At 36.8% G+C, this 21568-nt stretch overlaps 1 protein-coding gene across 1 annotated transcript in view; it reads right to left on the minus strand.

Moving 5' to 3' along the window:
- LOC117990275 (ras-specific guanine nucleotide-releasing factor 1-like) overlaps window positions 1-21489 on the minus strand; it is a 64026-nt gene extending 42537 nt beyond the window's left edge. Inside the window, exons 1-5 of the mRNA XM_069504213.1 lie at window positions 21025-21489; window positions 18362-18459; window positions 11706-11774; window positions 2252-2365; window positions 1296-1402 (exon numbers count right to left, since the gene is read on the minus strand). Of these exons, the coding sequence (XP_069360314.1) occupies window positions 1296-1402; window positions 2252-2365; window positions 11706-11774; window positions 18362-18451 (380 nt within the window). The 5' untranslated portion in view covers window positions 18452-18459; window positions 21025-21489. The remainder of the gene's footprint in view (window positions 1-1295; window positions 1403-2251; window positions 2366-11705; window positions 11775-18361; window positions 18460-21024) is intronic.
- Window positions 21490-21568: the final 79 nt, after the last annotated feature.

Below are 21568 nucleotides of genomic sequence, written 5' to 3' on the forward strand. Positions count from 1 at the left end.
CACAACTGGTTAAACGGACGGGCCATGAAAAGCTAGCAGGCAGACAAACAGTCTAATAATATTACTTACTTATGGATATAATAGTAAGGATTTATGTTTTCTAGGTTTATTAGTTTCGGAAAACGTCTCTAGAGTATAAGCCGTCGATCCGTAAATGAACCAGAGTAAATGCCATAGCTCAACGTGTTGCGAAGCTGAAGTGGTAATGGGCGGGGCACATCACATAGCTCGGAATGATAGGTTGAGGTCCCGAGATGAAATGGCTATATCTCGCACCGGAAAGCGCTGCGTTAGAAAACCACCCACTAGGTGGACAGGTGGGCGGGAGCCGCTCGATGGCGGCGGCGCAAGACCATGGGGTGTGAAAGTCTCTACAAGAGACCACAGATGATTCAGCCTTAACTCTTAAGGCGAGTCACCGAGGCTTAGCGGAAAAAACTGGTTTGCTAGATCAAATGTTTTAGGTATTTACTATAAAATAATGGCCTTGCTAAAAATATACAATATACCTAAAGACATTGTCTAAAGAATGTGCTACTTTGATACACAATAGGAAGTACTTCACTCGATCAAATAAAATCTTGAAATAAGCCGAAATAAAAGTCTATAACGAATTATTTAATACTTAAATTTCTGACTTGGCAAATAATTTTTATATGGAAATATTTGTATTTAAGTACTACAGAGAACCTGCTAAATTTTGGTTTTCAACAGGACTTCTATAATTTATTAAATTCAAATTTAACGTTTAAAACACAGAATTTGAACGTTGCCAAGCGGTTTACTTCAAAGCCGCGCTGCCCGCCTCGGTGACTCGCCTTAAGAATACGCACATAAAAGGTTTTGCATGAAACCAAAATCGTAAAATGTTGGCGGGGAACAGGAGAGAATGAGAGGGTTTATTATGGCCTGTTTTCAGACCTGGGCGCGTTTGGAACCTTCGTTTTAACCCTAGCTTTAGTTTTAAGTTCACGTAAAAATTATCACCACTGTATCTATCGTACAAATCCAACAACCGACAATCAAAAAGTGTAATTTATTATCTATTTTGATTAAATTAAAATATTTGATTTGATATGAATGCTTTGTTGTAATTGGTGGACTCAAAAGTCATGTAATCAAGACAATGTGCGGAATGAGGGTACCGAACGGGCTTGGGCCGACTTTTATGCTAAGCAACTGCCTAAGTTTGGCGATCGGTGGTGTCCGCTATTAGGCGTCTATAGGTGGTGGTCTGTGCAAGAGACCTATGCCCAGCTGTGGGCGCTTCCGATCGCTAGGTAATAATCACTCACCTGGCCTCCCGGATAGCGTCGACCCAGTGCACGCAGTCGACTTCGGAAGCAGCTCTCAACTCATACTGGCGCTGGCTTTCTCGCCGATAGGTGATGGTGAAGCAGAACTGAACAGACAAAGTACATGTTGGAAGGGTTCTCTTCTTCTCTTTCTCGTCGTATACTTCATAGCTTTCGATGACCTCCCTGGCGCAGTGGTAAGTGCTGTGGTCTTATAAGTGGGAGGTCCCGGGTCGATTCCCGGCAAGCGCAATTTGGGAATTTAAAATTTCTAAATTGGCTCATGGTCTGGTGGGAGGCTTCGGCCGTGGCTAGTTACCACTCTAACAGCAAAGCCGTGCCACAAGAATAGAAATCCCTAACCGTGCTGCCAAGTTATTTAGCGTTCCGGTACGATGCCGCCTAGAAACCTATTATGGGATGTACTCGATGTACTTAAGTACCCTTAGTACCCTTATTATAAATGCGAAAGTGTGTTTGTTTGTTGGTTTGTCGGTTTGTTAGTTTGTCCTTCAATCACGTCGCAACGGTGCAATGGATTGACGTGATTGTTTGCATGGGTATAGAGAAAGACCTGGAGAATGGCATAGGCTACTTTTGATTTCGGAAAATTAAAGAGTTCCTACGGGATTTTTAAAAAACCTAATTTCACGCAGACGAAGTTGCGGGCATCAGTTAGTACTTTTTATACTTCCTAAACACAATCCAATACCAATAACCTTTTGCTTTATACTTACTTGTAGTTTAAGTAATTTAATATTTTTTAAACCGCGTGGACTAGGTACACAAATTTTAAACCCCTATTTCACCCCAGGTTGAATTTTGAAAAATCCTTTCTTAGCGGATATACGTTATGATAGCATGCCAAATTTCAGCCCGATCTATCCAGTAGTTTGAGCTGTGCGTTGATAGATCAGTCAGTCAGTCAGTCACCTTTTCCTTTTATATAGATTTACCGAAGCATTCCTCTCCATGGGCGACTTGCTGAGTCGCTCGCAGTACGAGCCCTCCAGCAGAAGCACTCCCGTGGGCCGCGTGTTGTTCTCCGACTCGTAATAGAACAGCAGGTTCTGTGCATTCAACATAATTCATAACATTCAACATTCATTCACAACAGCTACACTCATATTAATTGATGGAGCTCAGAGTAGGAATATGGAGGAATATGGTTTAAAAGTCCCTTCAAACCTTTCAAACCAAACCACAGAGCGTGTACTCATTAAATACTGGGGCCGATTCTTTAGGCGGTTTTCTAATTTTAAAATGTCTAATATTAGACTTAGAAAGGTGTGTTATTCTGAAAACCCACTTAAATGACAGGTCTAACCTAAAATTGAATTTGACAGCACTAAACTATTCAATTTAGATTTTAAAGAGCAAAAGTTATTCTGTTGCACGAACTAAATGCCTAAATTAAGAAACGTCAACCTAAAATTTTCTAAAATTAGAGTGGACCTCGCGAGGTGCCCACTAAATTTAAAGAGTCTGCTTAAATGGCAAAATGGACGTGTTTTGAAAGAAATATTTTTATTTGAGTTTAGAATTGTTATATTTAAGATAAAAAAAGTGTCTTTTAAGTGTTTTAATTTAATTTAAACTTTATAAAATGGAAATATACGTGGTTTCTCTGGCTCGTCGTTAATTCGCAAAAAATAATTAGGTTGGTTATCTACTTTGTTGTCTAAGAGTATCAGACACCTCCACAGACATCCTGGCGGCTTCAGCAAGGCAAACCTAAGATCCTTAAGTCTCCTTATTTCTTAACTAGCAAGTGGCAGCTGTTCGAAAATCCTGTGGGACTAGGATACTTTTCTGTAGGTACTTAGCTTACCTACCTACCTAATAAAAGTAGCCTATAAGTATATCCTTCACTAGTACGTGTCCTTGTGAAAAATCTCTGTGCCGAACTAGGTTAGATGCATAAAGGAACATACCCAGAGACAAAAACTTGCATAGGTAGCTACCTAAATATTAGTGTGAACATAAATCTTTGCCAATTAGGTATGCCAAGGTAAAACTTGATGCCTTGTTATCATTATCAATGAGATTAATTCCTACTACCTACTACTTATTGCTAAACATATCAAAAATAAAGCAGAATAAGTGTGGTGGTAGAGTAGGTACTTATAATAAAGTTTAAGTTCTAAAATCTTAATGAGTTCACCTAAAGGTTTATTTATAGGCTAAATTAACAGATTTTACATTTAGTTATGTCTTATACTTACATACCCCTAGTATTGAACTAAGTACTTGAGTAGTACCCAGTTACTTCTTTATTTTCAACTCAGTAGATACCTGCTTGAAAGACTACCTATTACATGCATAAGTAGGTACTTATACTAGCTACAGTACAGTATAGATAACTACAACTAACTGACATAGCCTGGGTTCACTTTAATCATCTGATAAGTTTTAGTTGAGAAGTACCTAGTAGATACATCTTGTAATTCCTAAACATATCATGATAGGATCTTGTTGAGTTTACCTATATAGGTATACCCATACCCATATGGGTATCACATTTCAGGTTAACTAGCTGACCTGCCTGAGTTGTACCTGCCCCAGCTTTGTTCGGGTGGAATAAGTACCTATGTAAGTATCTGAAAATTATGTCGTAGTGGTCTATATAGGTACTTAAAGTAAACGTTCCTTACATGCAAATTCTCAAGTTTTTAAACTCAGCAGCTTAATAAATTACTAGACTCAGGAGTCAGCAGCTTATATGCTGATGTCAGTCAGTCAGTTTATATTTTTACATTTACATAATATGTACAGAAGAGAGAGAGAAAAGCTAGGACTTCTCCATAACATCCTCAAAAATGTGTGAAGTCTGCCAATCCGCACTTGGTCAGTGTGGTAGATTATGGCCAAAACACCTTATTCGGAGAGGTGACCCGTGCTCAGTAGTAGTGACCCGGCGATGGATTGATAATGATGATGATGATGATGATGTACTGACCTAGCTACCTGCCTTTAGGTCACAAGAAGTATATAGGGTACTTCTAGTACCTAAAGTGATCCTATAATGGTTCCTTTTGAGGTATGGAACCCATAGTTAGAAGAGAAATAACGTCAAAAAATAATTTGATTTCTTTTATCTTTTCTAGATCTATTTTATTGAAAACGGACTAAAGTTTTCTACACATTACTATAATTCTACAAATTAATACAGAAATCTATAGACTCAACCTTTATTTAGTTTGAAATCTATAGATCTCTGACTTTGCATAGACTTAAGATACTGATAAAAGAGACAGAGTTATATCATTGGCATAAATCTGTCTCGTTTTAACTGAAACTTACGTCAGAGCAAAGTCAAAGTATGCTCTCTATACATATCTGTGCTTAAAGTATTATGTTTTAACTATGTCTAGTCTGAGCTAATTCAAAGTATAAGTACTCTATAGATTTTAGCCAAAGAATATGCAAACCTCAAAAAATGATTTTATAATTGTTATGGTGAAGACTGCATTGAAATTGATATAAATAGGGACTGAAAACTAATTTTGAACTATTTATACCTATAGATTATAAATTTCATTTTTCAGGTAGTACTAGTACAACTAAGTCATACTACAGCTGCTCAGTATGATGAAGGCAAGAATTTCCTAACAAAAGCAAGAAAACTTCAATCAGATACTTAATTAACAATTACTTTTATTAAATAAATAATAAAATATATACATATGTTTCATTCTGTACTGTACATAATTAATATTTATTTCAATAACATTTAAATAAAAATTAAGTTTAGGAAACAACTGTTCATTTTTGGTAGATGAGTGACGGAACATCTTTTTAACTCGCAGACTCCATATACTTGGTTTCATGAAATGGGCTGAAATAAAAATTATCAACGTTGAAAGTTTGTTATGATGATGTGTTGAAAGGTGTAATGTATCCTACACTTCAATTTTTTGCTATGCATACTAGCTGTTTACTATGCAATTAAGCATCACTTTCTTTAACGGTGAGCCAAACCATTGTGAGGAAACCTAAATGCCTGAGAGTTCTCCATAGTGTTCTCAAAAGTGTGTGAAATCTGTCAATGTGCACTCGGCCAGAGTGGTGGACAATGGCCAAACTCTTCCCGTTTTGAGAGGAGTCCCCTGCTCAGTAGTCAGCCGGCAATGAGTTGATCGTGTGATGATACTAACTGTTGCCTGTAATTATTATTTTTATATAGGTATGCTACACTTCCATTTTTTGCTATATTATAATATGTACTAGCTGTTTAATAAGCAATTAAGTATCACTTTCTTTAACCGTGAAGGAAAACATTGTGAGGAAACCTACATGCCTGAGAGTTCTCCATAGTGTTCTCAAAGGTGTGTGAAGTCTGTCAATCTGCACTTGGACAGAGTGGTGGACTATGGCCAAACTACATTTTGAGAGGTGAGCTGGCAATGAGTTGATCATTATGATGATACCAGCTGTTACCTGTTATTATTATTATTATACACGTAGGTATATACATTCAATCTTGATCTTGTAGGTACTTTCATGCCTTAAATCACATTACCGCCTTAGTTTGTTGAATTCATGGATACCTCGTTCCACGTCCTTGCACGCCAGATTTGTAAGTATACCGCCAAGTTTCAGAACTTCCTCGCTGTATATTCCTTTACCTGTATATTCAATGTACTCTGTGGCAGTGAGTTATTTAGGATGATTGCTTTTCATCTGTTTGCATTGATTTCCTAGCAAGAGTTTGACAATTAGGTACCTCGGTGATTTCAAGGTAAGGTAGGTAGGTAAGATTCCAAGCAAAATTCTTTGCTTTTATCTATTTTATGCACCATATAACCACTATTTTCACAAAGTTTTGTAACAAAAACTAAGATTCTTTAACCACAAAACATAAAGAAATTAGGTTAGAAATTATATTTGCAACAAAAATAATAGATCTGTTTTTTTAACTAGTTTTACGGCTCTGGGTTCTAGCACTTTTGATCAAAGACTTAAGCCTACTTCACACGATAAATGAACAAAACTTCAATTTTCGACACTTTTATTGTGATTCGACCTAAATAAATCAAGTAAAGTTATTATTTTTGTATTTCAAGTAACATCGTTCGATATTTTTCGCAAAAAATAGTTTTAAGATTAAAGGGGAAAATCAAACACAAATTTAGTGCAGTTCTTGTTATCTTAAATAGCAACACTTACTATTCAATTCAAACGTCATTTTAGACGGCCATTTAGGATGTTTAAATTTAGTTGAAGCAAAAAAGCGAATGCAGTTTAGAAATAGAAATCCTAAAATTAAAGAATCTAAAATTTAGTTTAGGTTTAGGTTAGAGTACAACAGAATTAGCGCCAGTAACTACCTACTTAATATAAAGTATTTTAAAAGGACCTTATTAACTACTTAATGGCGCTAATTCTGTTGTACTCTAACCTAAACCTAAACTAAATTTTAGATTCTTTAATTTTAGGATTTCTATTTCTAAACTGCATTCGCTTTTTTGCTTCAACTAAATTTAAACATCCTAAATGGCCGTCTAAAATGACGTTTGAATTGAATAGTAAGTGTTGCTATTTAAGATAACAAGAACTGCACTAAATTTGTGTTTGATTTTCCCCTTTAATCTTAAAACTATTTTTTGCGAAAAATATCGAACGATGTTACTTGAAATACAAAAATAATAACTTTACTTGATTTATTTAGGTCGAATCACAATAAAAGTGTCGAAAATTGAAGTTTTGTTCATTTTATCGTGTGAAGTAGGCTTAAGTCTTTGATCAAAAGTGCTAGAACCCAGAGCCGTAAAACTAGTTAAAAAAACAGATCTATTATTTTGTTGCAAATATAATTTCTAACCTAATTTCTTTATGTTTTGTGGTTAAAGAATCTTAGTTTTTGTTACAAAACTTTGTGAAAATAGTGGTTATGTGCATAAAATAGATAAAAGCAAAGAATTTTGCTTGGAATCTTACCTACCTACCTTACCTTGAAATCACCGAGGTACCTAATTGTCAAACTCTTGCTAGGAAATCAATGCAAACAGATGAAAAGCAATCATCCTAAATAACTGACTGCCACAGAGTACATTGAATATACAGGTAAAGGAATATACAGCGAGGAAGTTCTGAAACTTGGCGGTATACTTACAAATCTGGCGTGCAAGGACGTGGAACGAGGTATCCATGAATTCTGCTATGAATTCAACAAACTAAGGCGGTAATGTGATTTAAGGCATGAAAGTACCTACAAGATCAAGATTGAATGTATATACCTACGTGTATAATAATAATAATAACAGGTAACATCTGGTATCATCATAATGATCAACTCATTGCCAGCTCACCTCTCAAAATGTAGTTTGGCCATAGTCCACCACTCTGTCCAAGTGCAGATTGACAGACTTCACACACCTTTGAGAACACTATGGAGAACTCTCAGGCATGTAGGTTTCCTCACAATGTTTTCCTTCACGGTTAAAGAAAGTGATACTTAATTGCTTATTAAACAGCTAGTACATATTATAATATAGCAAAAAATGGAAGTGTAGCATACCTATATAAAAATAATAATTACAGGCAACAGTTAGTATCATCACACGATCAACTCATTGCCGGCTGACTACTGAGCAGGGGACTCCTCTCAAAACGGGAAGAGTTTGGCCATTGTCCACCACTCTGGCCGAGTGCACATTGACAGATTTCACACACCTTTGAGAACACTATGGAGAACTCTCAGGCATTTAGGTTTCCTCACAATGGTTTGGTTCACCGTTAAAGAAAGTGTTGCTTAATTGCATAGTAAACAGCTAGTATGCATAGCAAAAAATTGAAGTGTAGGATACATTAGGTACACCTTTCAACACATCATCATAACAAACTTTCAACGTTGATAATTTTTATTTCAGCCCATTTCATGAAACCAAGTATATGGAGTCTGCGAGTTAAAAAGATGTTCCGTCACTCATCTACCAAAAATGAACAGTTGTTTCCTAAACTTAATTTTTATTTAAATGTTATTGAAATAAATATTAATTATGTACAGTACAGAATGAAACATATGTATATATTTTATTATTTTATTTAATAAAAGTAATTGTTAATTAAGTATCTGATTGAAGTTTTCTTGCTTTTGTTAGGAAATTCTTGCCTTCATCATACTGAGCAGCTGTAGTATGACTTAGTTGTACTAGTACTACCTGAAAAATGAAATTTATAATCTATAGGTATAAATAGTTCAAAATTAGTTTTCAGTCCCTATTTATATCAATTTCAATGCAGTCTTCACCATAACAATTATAAAATCATTTTTTGAGGTTTGCATATTCTTTGGCTAAAATCTATAGAGTACTTATACTTTGAATTAGCTCAGACTAGACATAGTTAAAACATAATACTTTAAGCACAGATATGTATAGAGAGCATACTTTGACTTTGCTCTGACGTAAGTTTCAGTTAAAACGAGACAGATTTATGCCAATGATATAACTCTGTCTCTTTTATCAGTATCTTAAGTCTATGCAAAGTCAGAGATCTATAGATTTCAAACTAAATAAAGGTTGAGTCTATAGATTTCTGTATTAATTTGTAGAATTATAGGAATGTGTAGAAAACTTTAGTCCGTTTTCAATAAAATAGATCTAGAAAAGATAAAAGAAATCAAATTATTTTTTGACGTTATTTCTCTTCTAACTATGGGTTCCATACCTCAAAAGGAACCATTATAGGATCACTTTAGGTACTAGAAGTACCCTATATACTTCTTGTGACCTAAAGGCAGGTAGCTAGGTCAGTACATCATCATCATCATCATCATTATCAATCCATCGCCGGGTCACTACTACTGAGCACGGGTCACCTCTCCGAATAAGGTGTTTTGGCCATAATCTACCACACTGACCAAGTGCGGATTGGCAGACTTCACACATTTTTGAGGTTGTTATGGAGAAGTCCTAGCTTTTCTCTCTCTCTTCTGTACATATTATGTAAATGTAAAAATATAAACTGACTGACTGACATCAGCATATAAGCTGCTGACTCGTGAGTCTAGTAATTTATTAAGCTGCTGAGTTTAAAAACTTGAGAATTTGCATGTAAGGAACGTTTACTTTAAGTACCTATATAGACCACTACGACATAATTTTCAGATACTTACATAGGTACTTATTCCACCCGAACAAAGCTGGGGCAGGTACAACTCAGGCAGGTCAGCTAGTTAACCTGAAATGTGATACCCATATGGGTATGGGTATACCTATATAGGTATACCCATATGGGTATGGGTATACCTATATAGGTAAACTCAACAAGATCCTATCATGATATGTTTAGGAATTACAAGATGTATCTACTAGGTACTTCTCAACTAAAACTTATCAGATGATTAAAGTGAACCCAGGCTATGTCAGTTAGTTGTAGTTATCTATACTGTACTGTAGCTAGTATAAGTACCTACTTATGCATGTAATAGGTAGTCTTTCAAGCAGGTATCTACTGAGTTGAAAATAAAGAAGTAACTGGGTACTACTCAAGTACTTAGTTCAATACTAGGGGTATGTAAGTATAAGACATAACTAAATGTAAAATCTGTTAATTTAGCCTATAAATAAACCTTTAGGTGAACTCATTAAGATTTTAGAACTTAAACTTTATTATAAGTACCTACTCTACCACCACACTTATTCTGCTTTATTTTTGATATGTTTAGCAATAAGTAGTAGGTAGTAGGAATTAATCTCATTGATAATGATAACAAGGCATCAAGTTTTACCTTGGCATACCTAATTGGCAAAGATTTATGTTCACACTAATATTTAGGTAGCTACCTATGCAAGTTTTGTCTCTGGGTATGTTCCTTTATGCATCTAACCTAGTTGGGCACAGAGATTTTTCACAAGGACACATACTAGTGAAGGATATACTTATAGGCTACTTTTATTAGGTAGGTAGGTAAGCTAAGTACCTACAGAAAAGTATCCTAGTCCCACAGGATTTTCGAACAGCTGCCACTTGCTAGTTAAGAAATAAGGAGACTTAAGGATCTTAGGTTTGCCTTGCTGAAGCCGCCAGGATGTCTGTGGAGGTGTCTGATACTCTTAGACAACAAAGTAGATAACCAACCTAATTATTTTTTGTGAATTAACGACGAGCCAGAGAAACCACGTATATTTCCATTTTATAAAGTTTAAAAATTAAATTAAAACACTTAAAAGATACTTTTTTTATCTTAAATATAACAATTCTAAACTCAAATAAAAATATTTCTTTCAAAACACGTCCATTTTGCCATTTAAGCAGACTCTTTAAATTTAGTGGGCACCTCGCGAGGTCCACTCTAATTTTAGAAAATTTTAGGTTGACGTTTCTTAATTTAGGCATTTAGTTCGTGCAACAGAATAACTTTTGCTCTTTAAAATCTAAATTGAATAGTTTAGTGCTGTCAAATTCAATTTTAGGTTAGACCTGTCATTTAAGTGGGTTTTCAGAATAACACACCTTTCTAAGTCTAATATTAGACATTTTAAAATTAGAAAACCGCCTAGAGAATCGGCCCCAATGTAAGGTATTTTAAAAGGACAATTGTTAATAAAACCAATATAATACATATCAAAAATAATAAATTTTACTATTAGTGCTAGATTTAAAAATTATTATTCTAAAAAATAAATTGCGGACGTTACCTATATATTTTTTATTTCGGGTGACGTCACGCCGATATTAATGAAATATGGTTCCAGCGCAATAGCAATTTGCGGGACTTATAGTAATTAGTATACCTAGTGCTCTCTCTGTTTCGTAATCTACAAATTATAGAGACAAAAATCTTAGTAAGCGCTACTATTTTTTAGTATTTAGTATTTTTCAAACAAGCGCGCAAATATCGGGTCAATGCCCCCACATACGACGTGGCATTGACTCCGACTTACGCAACGTTCGTTGACCGCTAACGTCAGTCAGATGTTTTATTTGCAATTTATCGTAAACTAATACAAAATATAGGTTTTTTTGTGTTTTTTTTAGTATCATATCAGTAGGTACTAGGTAGGTATAATCATCAGTAGGTACTATACTATCTCTAATCTTCATTTTTGCTAGCGTTCTGGTTACACCCTGTATAGTCAGTTTGTTCAGTGATATTAATATATCAATTTGTATCCATTGTACGTTGGAAACGTTTTTCAGAAAATACGTCCAATTGTGATTTAGAATCACTTAACGTAGAATCATCATCATCATTATCATCATCAGCCTGTGGAAGTCCACTGTTGGACTTCCACAGGCTTCCCTAAAGAGTGCCACCACACCCGGTCCTCAGCCTTCCTCATCCAGCCACTTCCTGCCAGCTTTATATCGTCGGTCCATCGTGCTGAAGGGCGTCCCACACTACGCTTGCTTGTGCGTGGTCTCCACTCAAGGACTTTCTGGCTCCAAACGTAGAATACACACCTGATAGAGAACGAACCATCGCAGCTGCCATTTTGCATTGTCAGCACTCCGTTTGTGCAAGTACCCTGCCTGCACAAAAACAAACATTCTAAATAACTTACATATTTATTCGTTTTTAGGGTTCCGTCCCTCAAAAGGAAAAACGGAACCCTTATAGGATCACTTTGTTGTCTGTCTGTCTGTCGGTCTGTCAAAAAACCTACAGGGTACTTCTACTACTTGACCTTTTTTTTTTTTTTTTTGATATTTCAAAGCTATCTGCAATCAGTCATTGGATATGACTTGACCTAGAATCATGAACTTTGGCAGGGTAGGTCTTATAGTAGAAATTCGGGGAAAAATTTGAAAACCGTGAATTTGTGGTGACATCACACACAAAAAATTAAGTTGTAGTCATGAACTAATAATTAGTATTTTCAATTTTCGAAGAAAGATAACTATATCAAGTGGGGTATCATAATAAATGAAAGGTCTTCACCTATGCATTCTTAAACAGATTTTTATTTATTTTCGTTATTATGCATCATAAAATTTACATAGTTTATATATAGGTAAGTATATTATATAGGTAATAAATATTATTTTTGAATTATCGTGCAAAATGTCGAAAAAATACGACTGTAGTATGGAACCCCCGTTGCGCGAGCCTGACTCTCACTTGGCCGGTTTTTTAGGCTGAGATCTATAGAGCGCACTTTGACTTGAGTTAAAACGAGACGAGTGACGACCTCCCTAGCGCAGTGGTAAGCGCTGTGGTCTTATTAGTGGAAGGTCCCGGGTTCGATTCCTGGCAGGGATTTGGAATTTTATAATTTCTAAATTTCTGCGATTTAGCGTTCCGGTACGATGCCGTGTAGAAACCAAAGGTGTATGGGTTTAACTAGCTGATGCCCGCGACTTCGTCCGCGTGGACTACACAAATTTCAAACCCTTATTTCACCCCCTTAGGGGTTGAGTTTTCAAAAATCCTTTCTAAGCGGATGCCTACGTCATAATAGCTATCTGTGTGCCAAATTTCAGCCCGATCCGTCCAGTAGTTTGAGCTGTGCGTTGATAGATCAGTCAGTCAGTCAGTCAATCCGTCAGTCAGTCAGTCAGTCAGTCAGTCACCTTTTCCTTTTATATATTTAGATAAAAACTGCCATACTCTTTCCAGGTTAGCCCGCTCCCACCTTAGATTGCATCGTCACTTACCATCAGGTGAGATTGCACTTTGCAGTCAAGGGCTAACTTGTATCTGAATAAAAATAAAAATAAAAAGATTTATGTGAGAGATGTACATCTGTCTCGTTTTACTAAGCTAAGTCAGAGTGCGCTCTATAGATCTCACCCTTATCCCCCGCCAGACACCCTTAAACTTTAAACTTAATGGGTGTCTGGCAGGAAGATGCACTGATGTACTAAGTGTCTAGCAATGCACTACTTAACTATGTCTATACCTAATTATAATATTTTTTATCTAACTTATTAACTATTTCAATTTTATGCAAATTACAAGTTCTAGTTAAACAATATAGTCCGCAACATATTTCTTTAGCCTATTCTTAAATTGAACAATGGTTTTAGTCTGTTTTATCACTTCAGGTAAGCTATTAAACATATGTACACCCTCACACATTATATTTTTAGTTCCGTAGGTTTTTGTTCGTGGTTGCCAAGTGTGTAATTTACTTTTATTTCTAAGATTATAGTTGATAGTTTTTTGTTTAAATGTTATATTGGTATGTACAGTTTTACTAGTAATTTTTTTAATGAGAAGACATGTGTTGTATGTGTATAATTTTTCACCTTTATTATCTGTTATCTCCCAAAGCCACCATGATCCAAACAAAGATCCAAACAAATGTTCCTCCCAGAGTTGGGGACAAAACGCAGAGAAACTTTCAGCTTTTATAAAATAACGAAGTTCTGGCACGCGCTGGCTCTTAGTCCATGATAGCTGGGGATTCACGCTAGTTCATAGTTCAATTCAAACCTATTATAGGTAATATTTTCCTGTTTATTTTTAAATTCTGCGAACTGGATGCTATCTTATTATTGTAACTAGCTGACCCGGCGAACTTCGTTCCGCCTAACAATCGATTCAAATTTTTTTTTTTAAATATCAATTCACTATGAGAAATTCTCAAATCCCCACGATTTAGGAGTTCAGTACCTTGCAGCATCAGGATTGAGGAGTTGGGATCCGAAGTTCAATGATGTAGCCTATGCTTCGTACCTAAAATAATTTTGCATCATCCGCAGTTCCTGAATCATTATAGTTTAGGAGTGCTGTACCCTACATCATCAGGGTTGACGAGTTGGGACTTGAAATCTGAGAATGCAGTCGTTGCTTGGTACCTATAATATGAATTCACTATGAACGCTTCCTGAATAACTTAGGCGGGCAGTAACCCTGCAGCATCAGGATTAAGGAGTTGGATCCAGAATTTTTTATGGGGCTACCACGAAAACTTCTTCTGTTGATTAAAAAAAAAATTTTGCAAATCGGTCCAGAAACCTCGAAAAAATCGATGTAAAAAAAAGAACCACCTCCTTTTTGACAGTTGGTTAAAAACCGATGACCTTGAAATATTTACGAAACAATTTTTAAAATATCCCCTTTCTAACAAAAAAAGAATGAATGAAATCGGACTACGCGTTAATGAATTACAGCTCAGTATACATTTTAACTTTCAACCCCTCTCCTAAGGGAACCATGCTGAATTTCGGGATAAAAAGTATCCTATGTTGTTCCTCATAGTATGACTTCAAATCGTATTAAGTTTCATTGGAATCCATTCAGTAGTTTCAGCGTGATGCGCGGCCGTGATACAGACAGACAGACAGACAGACAGACAGACAGACAGACAGACAGACAGACAGACAGACCGACAGACAGACAGACAGACAAAAATGAAAAAAATTACAGTTTTGGGGTTTCAGTATCGATTATAGAGTGCCCTCGAAAAAAAAATTTAAAAATATCTTCAATGTACAGAATTGGACCTGTTACAGTTTTATTATAAGTATATATTGATTTTAATTATACCTAATAAGGTTAAATTAAGTACGCGTTATTTATACAAAGAAGATTAAGATATGTTGTAAATTACCTACCTACCTACATTGTAAACGAAAGAAAGTGTTGAACATTATAAACTTTACGCTAACGGAAAGAAATTTTGTAAGAAGTACCTACCTATATAAGAACTGTACTAAATTTCATTTAAATCCGTCCAGTAGTTTTCGCGTTTTGCGCGCACATACAGACAGACAGACAGACAAAAATTCCAAAAAAAAATTGTTTTGGGTCTATATTGTTAATAATGTTTCCTCCGGTTAAAATTTTCAAAAAATATACATGTACAGAATTCGTCCAGTTACAGTTTTATTATAAGTATAGATATGACCTGGCGATAAGGTACACTATCGGTGGTTTTACCGTGTTATGTATATTTTTCTTTTATAGTTTAGGTTAGCATCAAGACCGGGAGCCGCAGCAGAAACAGCTGAAAACGGCAAGCGGCGCAAGTATGCCTCTCTTATAGAGAGTTACATTTTTGTGCCGTTTGCCGTGGAGACCCTGGGGCCATGGAGTCTTAGTGCTAAAAATTTTTTACGAGACATTTCACCGCGATTAATAGCCTCAACTGGTGACAGAAGGGCTGGCTCATTTTTTGCGCAGCGGATCAGCCTGGCTGTCCAGCGCGGAAATGCAGCCAGTATTCTTGGCACCATTCCACGCGGTCATGATTTATATAGTAATTAGATAAGGCTAGCCTTAAGTTTTATTGTATTAAAAAAAAAATAGTTTAGGTAAGTCAACCCTAGTGTCATTTTTTAGGTCCTATTTAATGTTTACGATACGAAACGAATATAAATAGGCGGCGAGAAACAGATTGATCATAGTAGTATCGACAATGGCACTCTTGGTCCGTTGCTTCGTGTTCTGTCTTCTGGTGAGCGTGGCAGTGTGTCAGTCAACTACGTCCGCGCCGCCACCCGCTGAAGACGTCAACTTCGACTGTTTAAACGCCTTTCGCATCAACTTGCAGCGGCGACCCGTACCAGAGCGAGTTCTGACCCTCCGAGACGAGCCACATGAAAATGAATACGTGACTCTATCCCGTCATCACATCATACCGTATGCGACCATGCGTACATTTTTTAACAACTTACTGGAGAACAGAGATCACATCGCTTTTCAATATTTGTATCAGAATGTGATATTCCCGGCTGCCGAAAATACTCTCGGATTGTCCATAAGGCTAAAGAGGTTCTATGCTTTCGATTACTACTTGCCAGAACTCGACGAATTGGCAGGAAATCACTTGCAACGCACTTACACGTCCGAGATACAAATCATCCAAGAAGTGTACACGTGGTTACCGTTTAACATATACATTGGACCGCGTCCAGAAGACCGAGATGATGACGATCGAGCTAACACTTTTGACAACACAGCAAGCGTCATAGTGGGTAGCCGTGGAGCTAGATCACTACAGAATTTATACAACGATATGGTGCAGTATAATTCAAACCGTATTGGCAATCCGATCACGATTATTGACGTTATGAGTGATCTGGTGCATACTCAGTTGATGCCGCATGAATTCAATCCGTCCCAGTGGCGAGTGAGACAAGGCGTCAACGAGTACCGTTTCGTAGTCGCAAGCGATGCCGTGACAAACGACCCAACTTATCGTGAGCTGCGTCCGGACGACTATTGCAACATGGACCCTCAAGCGGCATACAGGAGATATCAACAGAATGACGAACACGAACTGTTGAAACGCTCGATCAAGTCGGGCTCCACCACCAAGTGTATCATGCTAAACGCCAACGACGACCCCTTTTGCATCCGCAGTCTCAATAATTTACGTAGAAACATCAAAAGTGGTCACTTGAGATATGATAGTGCTACGAATACGATCACCACCACAAAGAACAACACCAGCTCAGGAACAGCGCCAGCTGCAAGAGACGATGACAGTGGCTCGCAGAACAGGAGTCCAGAGCTGACGGCTACAGGATGGTTCTTAAAGTTCCTCTTTTTCGGGACATATCCGTAGCTGTAGTTCCACAGACATTTTTAGACACCAACCAATCACAAACGAAGCTATGTTTTCTAATTGAATTTCGAATGTTTTTCGAAAACCTGGTGTTAACTTCATTCTCGTGTTGGCTTCCTAACTGTGAAAGCCATAGTAAACAAGAGCGGCAGACTATACCTATGCTGCAGTTAATTATTCTCATAATCGTTTATTGTTATTATTTGCTTGTTTTAAATGTGTACAATATGTTTTAAGTAAGTACTAACTAAGTACTTATTACATTACGTATTACAACGTATTAATTTAATAAGATGTGTGTCGTGGAGTTTCTATGCCCTTTCTTCTCCACGAGTAAGTGCGCCTTGCGAAACGGGCGATAGATTCATTTAATTAAAATAAATAGATCTATGCTGAGTAACACAAAGATTACCTACACTGATAGATCTATAAATATAAAAGAATGAAAGATCTTCAATAAACGATTATTATTATTCGGATTGGTTGTTTTTACTTCTTTACTTTATAAATGCCCTATCCTGTCTTAATTATTATCTTCATATACCTACTTATGAAGATATCTATTACCTAAAAATAAACATTAGGTTATTAATTTGCAATAATCTTAGAAACCAGTGTTGGTATTTATGATTCTTTACTTAGATACATCATCATCATCATCATGATCAACCCATCGCCGGCTCACTACAGAGCACGGGTCTCCTCTCAGAGTGAGAAGGGTTTTGGCCATAGACTACCACGCTGGCCATGTGCGGATTGGTAGACTTCAAACACCTTTGAGAACATTATAGATAACTCTCAGGCATGCAGGGTTCCTCACGATGTTTTCCTTCACCGTTACAGCAAGTGATATTTAATTAATTAAAATGCACATAACTCCGAAAAGTTAGAGGTGCGTGCCCGGGATTGAACCCCGAATCCGAAAGAAGGCGGACGTCCTAACCACTAGGCTATCATAGCTTTAAAATCTATGAATAGCATTTAATTTAGAACTTGTTGTCTCTCTAACAGTGCTATCAGTCTGTGGGGTGTTTTGCGTCGTAAACAACGCGTCGTGAAACGCCCCGCACCTCCCTGAAAAATCCTATAACAATGTAAAGGATTATTTAAAAATGATAAGCAAGCTTAGGAATGAGTTGCTTAACGGCTTGTGATAGTTCTAATAAGTTTCAATAATTTTGTAAAGAGGTGATAATAAAAAGAATACCCGGCTAAGTTTGTTGTGGGCTCTTCTCAGACCGGGCGCGTTTGGAACTCTCGTAGCTTTAGTTTTCAGTTTGCGTATAATAATTATCACCACTATATCTTAGAAATTCAACATCTGACCATCAAAAAGAGTAATTTACTACCTATTTTGAATAACGCACGTGCAAACTGTGGAACCAACTCCCATCGGCGGTGTTCCCACAAGATTATAACATGGGGTTATTCAAGGGGCGGACCAACAAATTCCTAAAAGGCCGGCAACGCATCGGCGGCTCCTCTGGTGCTGCAAATGTTCATGGGCGGCGGTAATCACTTAACATCAGGTGACCCGCCTGCTCGTTTGCTCGCTATTCTATTTAAAAAAAAAACATTTAACTTTTGACTTTTGATCCTTACCTGAGAGTGGTCGTACTGTGCTCGGTCAGACAGCGTCACGAGTTGTCCGTCGTTGACACGAACTGAACGTTGAATCTTTGGACTCAACATCTTCACTTCTGGAACAAAACTTTATGTTAACTCGTATGTCGTATTCGTACGGTAAATCATTTATATATACCAAGAACAGTAAGGGACCTAGAATAGAGCCTTGAGGAACACCCATTATTGAGGCTGAATCCGAATAACTTTACCCCATTACTAAGACTCCGCTGTCCGTCCATCTGTCTGTCAGCGGGCTGTATCTCGTGAACCGTTTATAGGTAGAGAGTTGAGAACGATGTATTTCTATTGCCGCTATAACGACAAATATTAAAAATTGCCGCTATGAACATTAAAAGGGGTTTTTGACAGATGGTACGGAATCCTACAAATGCGAGTCGGACTCGCACTTGACCGTTTTTTTATTATATTTGCTTCGATCGCATTTCCGTGTTCGAAGTGTACCTAATTCAACTGGGAATCGTTCCCAAACTTTTATTAGCAACTTATAGCTTATGCTCGCAACTTCGACCGCGTGGACTACACGAATTTCAAACCCCTATTTCACGCCCTTAGGGGTTGAATTTTAAAAAATTCTTTCTTAGCGGACGCCTACGTCATAATAGCTATCTGCATGCTAAATTTCAGCCCGATCCGTCCAGTAGTTTAAGCTGTGCGTTGAAAGATCAGTCAGTCAGTCAGTCAGTCACCTTTTCCTTTTATATATTTAGATAGATAATAAATATGGATTACGTTGCGGACCAATGTGCACTGCGACAACAAAATTAATTGCATTTTTTAATAACGCAGCACTTAGCCTGATAGTAGGCTCTCCTCTGTTGTATACTCATATTGCTAAAATTAAATTAATCGACGGCAAAAAAAGCCATCAATGGCTGAAAAGGTTTTTTTTTATTTATTTATTGATCACGTAAATTTCAATAATACATTTTAAAATAAACAGTTCGCCATCCTCTAGAAACTGTTAAAGTTTATGTGAGGATGGGGAGTTCGCGTTATACAAATTTAATAAAATATAGGTAAAAAACTGTTATAAAAATAAAAGCTGTTAATTAATGCATATTTGTACATATAAAATATCGTTACATGAAACACTTCCTAGACCTAGACTAGGCATCCAAAGAGGCACCTAGATCCAGGAAGTGCCTCTTACAATTTCTTATAAAAATCGCTCTTTTACTGTATAATGGATAATGTAAAAGGTCTTCAAAGGAAAGGAATAATAATCTTTCACATACATTATACTAGCAGATACCCGTGACTTCATCCGTGTGAATTTAAGTTTCTTAAAAATCCTTCCGTCTCCGAGATGCAAGCCTATGTATGACCAATCACTACCCGTATTATAAATAAATAAATAAAAATCTTTTTTATTCGTATAATAAACTTTTACAAGTACTTACGAATAGTCGGATGCATCTACCACAGGTTCGGAAATCGGAATGCCTTTCCTACCGAGAAGAACCAGCAAGAAACTCGGCGGTTGCTCTTTTCAAATATTTGATATAGGTACAAGATTATGCCATGTATAAAATAGTATTTGCAGTCTTGTGCGTTGCTGGAACGAGCTGCAGGTCAAATCCACGCTCTTTTATCATTTAGATAATCTTTAATTGTGTAATATGCTTTCTTTTTTTTTTCAGGAGCATATTTTTAATAGATTTTTTAAACTTGTACAATAAATGAATAAATCAATACTTATAATAAATGAATAATAAATGCGAAAGTGTGTTTGTTTGTTGGTTTGTTGGTTTGTCCTTCAATCACGTCGCAATGGATCGAAGTGATTTTTTGAATGGGTATAGTTTAAGACCTGGAGAGTGACATAGGCTACTTTTTATCCCGGAAAATTAAAGAGTTCCCACGGGATTTTTAAAACCCTAAATCCAGGCGTACGAAGTAGCGGGAATCAGCTAGTTGATAATAACCGCGACTTCATCCACGTGGATAAGGGTTTTTCCTGTGAGAACTCCCGTGAGAACTCATATGGTTTTCTAGTGGTAGGTAGGTAGTCTATGACTGTCCCCGGATGCAAGTTATCTCTGTACCTACTACCGAATTTCATAAAAATTGTAAAGGTAGCACATTTTAAGACAGATATCAGTAGGTAGGTACCTACTTATGGACTTACATAACATAGCCATCATCATCATGATCAACTCATCGCCGATCCACTACTGAGCGTGAGCACAGGTCTCCTCTCGGAATGGGAAGGGTTAAGGCAATATAGGTAGTCTGCCACGCTGGCCAAGTGCGAATTGGTAGACTTCACAGTTCACACCCTTTGAGAACTCTCAGATATGCAGGTTTCCTCACGATGATTTCATCCACTGTCAAGGCTGATAATTTTCAATTGCTTTAAACCCCTTCAACTCTGAAAAGTTAAAGGCGCGCGTACCCACGATCGAACCCCCGACCTCCCAATCAGGATGTGTTAACCACTAAGCTATCACAGTTTATACTATGTTTTGGACTTACATAACAAAATACGTCAAAATAATTTATAAATTGCGAAATTGTAGATACCTGCCTATATTTGTGTTTTGTTTGTGGTTTTGATTCATTCATTTATTCGTTCAAATTTCAAAATACCTAAATATTTAAATTGATTAGATACTTACTTTTAAATTTACACCACAGCACTCTTGAAACTCAGAACACTGTATTTACGATTCATGTTCACATTTAACTCTGACCATTCATAAGTAATATTATTATGATCGATATCCAATCGACTTTCTCAACGACACTTAAGTATAATTTTACCAAGAGTTTATTAAATCAATACATGATTCGAAACGTTAACATTAGTATAGAAAAAGAGGTAACTTTAAAATATTTATAAGGAGATACCAATCTAGTCGCGAGCGTGGAAACTGAGCGCCTGTTGAATTTTTTACCGCAATTATTTTATCGACACGTTGCTACTAAATGATCACAGGCGTTATGGAATGTATGAATTTTAATTTTTAATAGAATTTGATGGGGGTTTTATAGGTTTAAATTTAAAATGGTTCAGTCTGTTATAATTTTAATAAAAGTCAGAGACATGGTTTTTTGAACGCTTTGTGATGGTCGATGGGGGTTGTCCCGTCAAAGGCGATGATTTGACTGCCGGGCCAGCACCTGTAGCTGGATCGACCGTCGCGCGCTTGCGTGCCCCCA

Source organism: Maniola hyperantus, chromosome 17 (genome assembly GCF_902806685.2).
Source record: "Maniola hyperantus chromosome 17, iAphHyp1.2, whole genome shotgun sequence".
NCBI classification, from domain to species: domain Eukaryota; kingdom Metazoa; phylum Arthropoda; class Insecta; order Lepidoptera; family Nymphalidae; genus Maniola; species Maniola hyperantus.